The sequence below is a fragment of the Rutidosis leptorrhynchoides genome, chromosome 2, assembly GCF_046630445.1.
Source record: "Rutidosis leptorrhynchoides isolate AG116_Rl617_1_P2 chromosome 2, CSIRO_AGI_Rlap_v1, whole genome shotgun sequence".
NCBI classification, from domain to species: domain Eukaryota; kingdom Viridiplantae; phylum Streptophyta; class Magnoliopsida; order Asterales; family Asteraceae; genus Rutidosis; species Rutidosis leptorrhynchoides.
Genome location: NC_092334.1, coordinates 241,083,336 through 241,085,927, shown reverse-complemented (window position 1 = coordinate 241,085,927; position 2,592 = coordinate 241,083,336). Strand labels below are relative to the sequence as shown.

Genomic DNA, 2,592 nt, shown 5'->3' with positions numbered 1-2,592 from the left:
ATTAATAATAAACATTATTAATTAAAGACGGAAAAACTAGGGTCGTTACAAGGATGATTTATCCATTCGTTGTTAATAGCAAGTTAAGTGGTTATATATCTTGACTTATCTTACCTTAGCCATATGTGTGTGATTATGTGATTATTATTACAAATTATATTTATTGCACCATAACTCTTCAACTAATACTGTAATTATGTATTGAAGAATAATGGCTGGAGGACGACAACCAAATGACAACACCAACACTCCTAACGTTACTCTCACAAATGAACAAATTCAACAACTCCTTACTGCCGCTCAAGGCAGCAACAATAATCAAAATAACAACAACCGAAACCGAAACTCTCCGAACTCATGCTCACATAAAGAATTTATGAGTTGTAAGACACCAAACTATAAAGGAACCGAAGGACTAATTGAACTAAACCGTTGGTTCAAAAAGATGGAATCTATGTTTCGTCTGTGTAACTGCGGTGAAGCTGAAAAGGTCAAGTATGCTATTAGAACTCTATCTGGTGGAGCTTTAACTTGGTGGACTGCATATGCTGGTACAGTTAGATGGACTGCTACTTTAGCCATACCCTGGGAAACATTAAAAACCATGCTGGCTGGAAAGTATTGTCCCAGGAATCAAGTCCAAAAATTTGAAGTCGAATTCTGGGAGTTAAGAATGAAAAATCTTGAAGTTGAGGAATACAACAATCGATTTTTAGAGCTAGCTGCTTTATGCCCTAGTATGGTTACTCATGAGAGCAAGAAGATTGAAAAGTATATCATCGGTCTTCCTCCTCAGATTCAGGGGAATGTTATAGCTGCTGGTAAAGAAACCATTGAGGGTACGATGTTGATGACTCAAAATCTGGTTATGGCTGCTAGAAGAAATGCTAAGGAAAAACAAAACGAAGTGAAGACTACTGATAACAAAAGAAAGTTTGAGCCTACTCAAGGTTCAGGTCAGAATTCAAACAAGAAAGTTGGCGATACTACAACAGGTGGTTATGCTGGTAAACTTCCTTACTGCTCCAGATGTGAAAAACATCACAATGGGAAGTGTAATATTCAATGTGGAAACTGTAAGAAGATGGGTCACCTGAGCAAAAATTGTAGACTTCCTGCTATTACAACATATACTCTTGCAACTAAAGACAAGCCCTTTGTTCCTACTTGCTATTCTTATGGTGAAATAGGACATACAAAACCCAGTTGTCCTAAGAAGGAGGATATCACTAAGAATGCAGATGCTGGCAAGGCTAAAGGCCTAGCATTCGTCATGACTGCTGAAGAAGCTAGGGACGATGAGGACGTCATCACTGGTACATTTCTTGTCAGCAACTGCTATGCTTCTTTTTTATTCGATACTGGTGCTGATAGAAGTTATGTGTCTACTAAATTTTGTGCCTTATTTGACGAGGAACCCCAAACCTTAAACACTAAGTGTCTTGTAGAAATGACCAACAGTAAATTTGTAAAAGTTAACTGGATCTACAAGAAATGTAATCTGACTCTAGCCAATAAAACTTTCAAGGTCGACTTATTGCCTGTTGAACTAGGAAGCTTTGATGTAGTCTTAGGGATGGATTGGTTATCCCCGATGAAAGTGGGTATCTAGTGTTTTGATAAGACAATTAATATTCCTCTCGAAAATAGTGAAATTCTTGTTATCCAAGGAGATAAGAGTGGTTCCAAACTTAATCTTATCTCATGCATCAAAACCCGAAAGTACCTTATGAAAGGATGTCAAGCCATTTTGGCTCACATAAAGGAAGTCAAGCCAGATGAATGGCGTATTGAAGACGTTCCTGTTGTTAAAGACTTTCCTGAAGTTTTTCCTGATGAACTCCCTGGTCTTCCACCACAAAGACAAGTTGAGTTTCAAATCGATTTGATCCCCAGTGCTGCACCTATTGCAAAGGCACCATACCAGCTAGCTCCATCAGAAATGAAAGAGCTATCTATGCAACTACAAGAGCTTCTGGAGAAAGGATTCATTCGTCCTAGCTCATCACCGTGGAGAGCACCTATATTGTTCGTCAAAAAGAAAGATGGTTTAATGAGGATGTGTATTGACTACCGCGAACTAAACAAGTTGACCGTCAAGAATCGTTATCCGCTTCCTAGAATCGATGACTTGTTTGATCAGTTACAAGGATCAAGCATCTATTCCAAGATCAACCTGAGATCTGGATATCATCAAATTAAAGTTAAGGAATCCGATGTTTCCAATACTTCCTTCCAAACTCGTTACGGACATTACGAATTTTTGGTAATGCCCTTTGGGTTAACTAACGCTCCTGCTATGTTCATGGATCTCATGAACCGTGTATGCAATCCTTATCTCGATAAGTTTGTGATTGTTTTCATCGACGATATTCTCATCTACTCTAAGAGTGAGAAAGAACACGAACAACACCTCCGACAAATTATGGAGTTATTAAAGAAGGAACAGTTGTATGCTAAGTTCTCCAAGTATGAGTTTTGGTTGAAGACTGTTCAGTTTTTGGGGCATGTAGTTGACAGTAATGGAATACATGTCGACCCCGCGAAGATCTCGGCTATTCAGAAATGGGAAACACCTAAGAACGTGAAACA

General features: G+C 38.6%; 1 protein-coding gene across 1 annotated transcript; it reads left to right on the top strand.

The window, feature by feature from the left end:
• The first annotated feature begins 211 nt into the window (after positions 1-211).
• Positions 212-1,612, top strand: LOC139888615 (uncharacterized). Its single transcript, XM_071871614.1, has one exon. The coding sequence runs from the start codon at positions 212-214 to the stop codon at positions 1,610-1,612; it is 1,401 nt and encodes a 466-aa protein (XP_071727715.1).
• Positions 1,613-2,592: the final 980 nt, after the last annotated feature.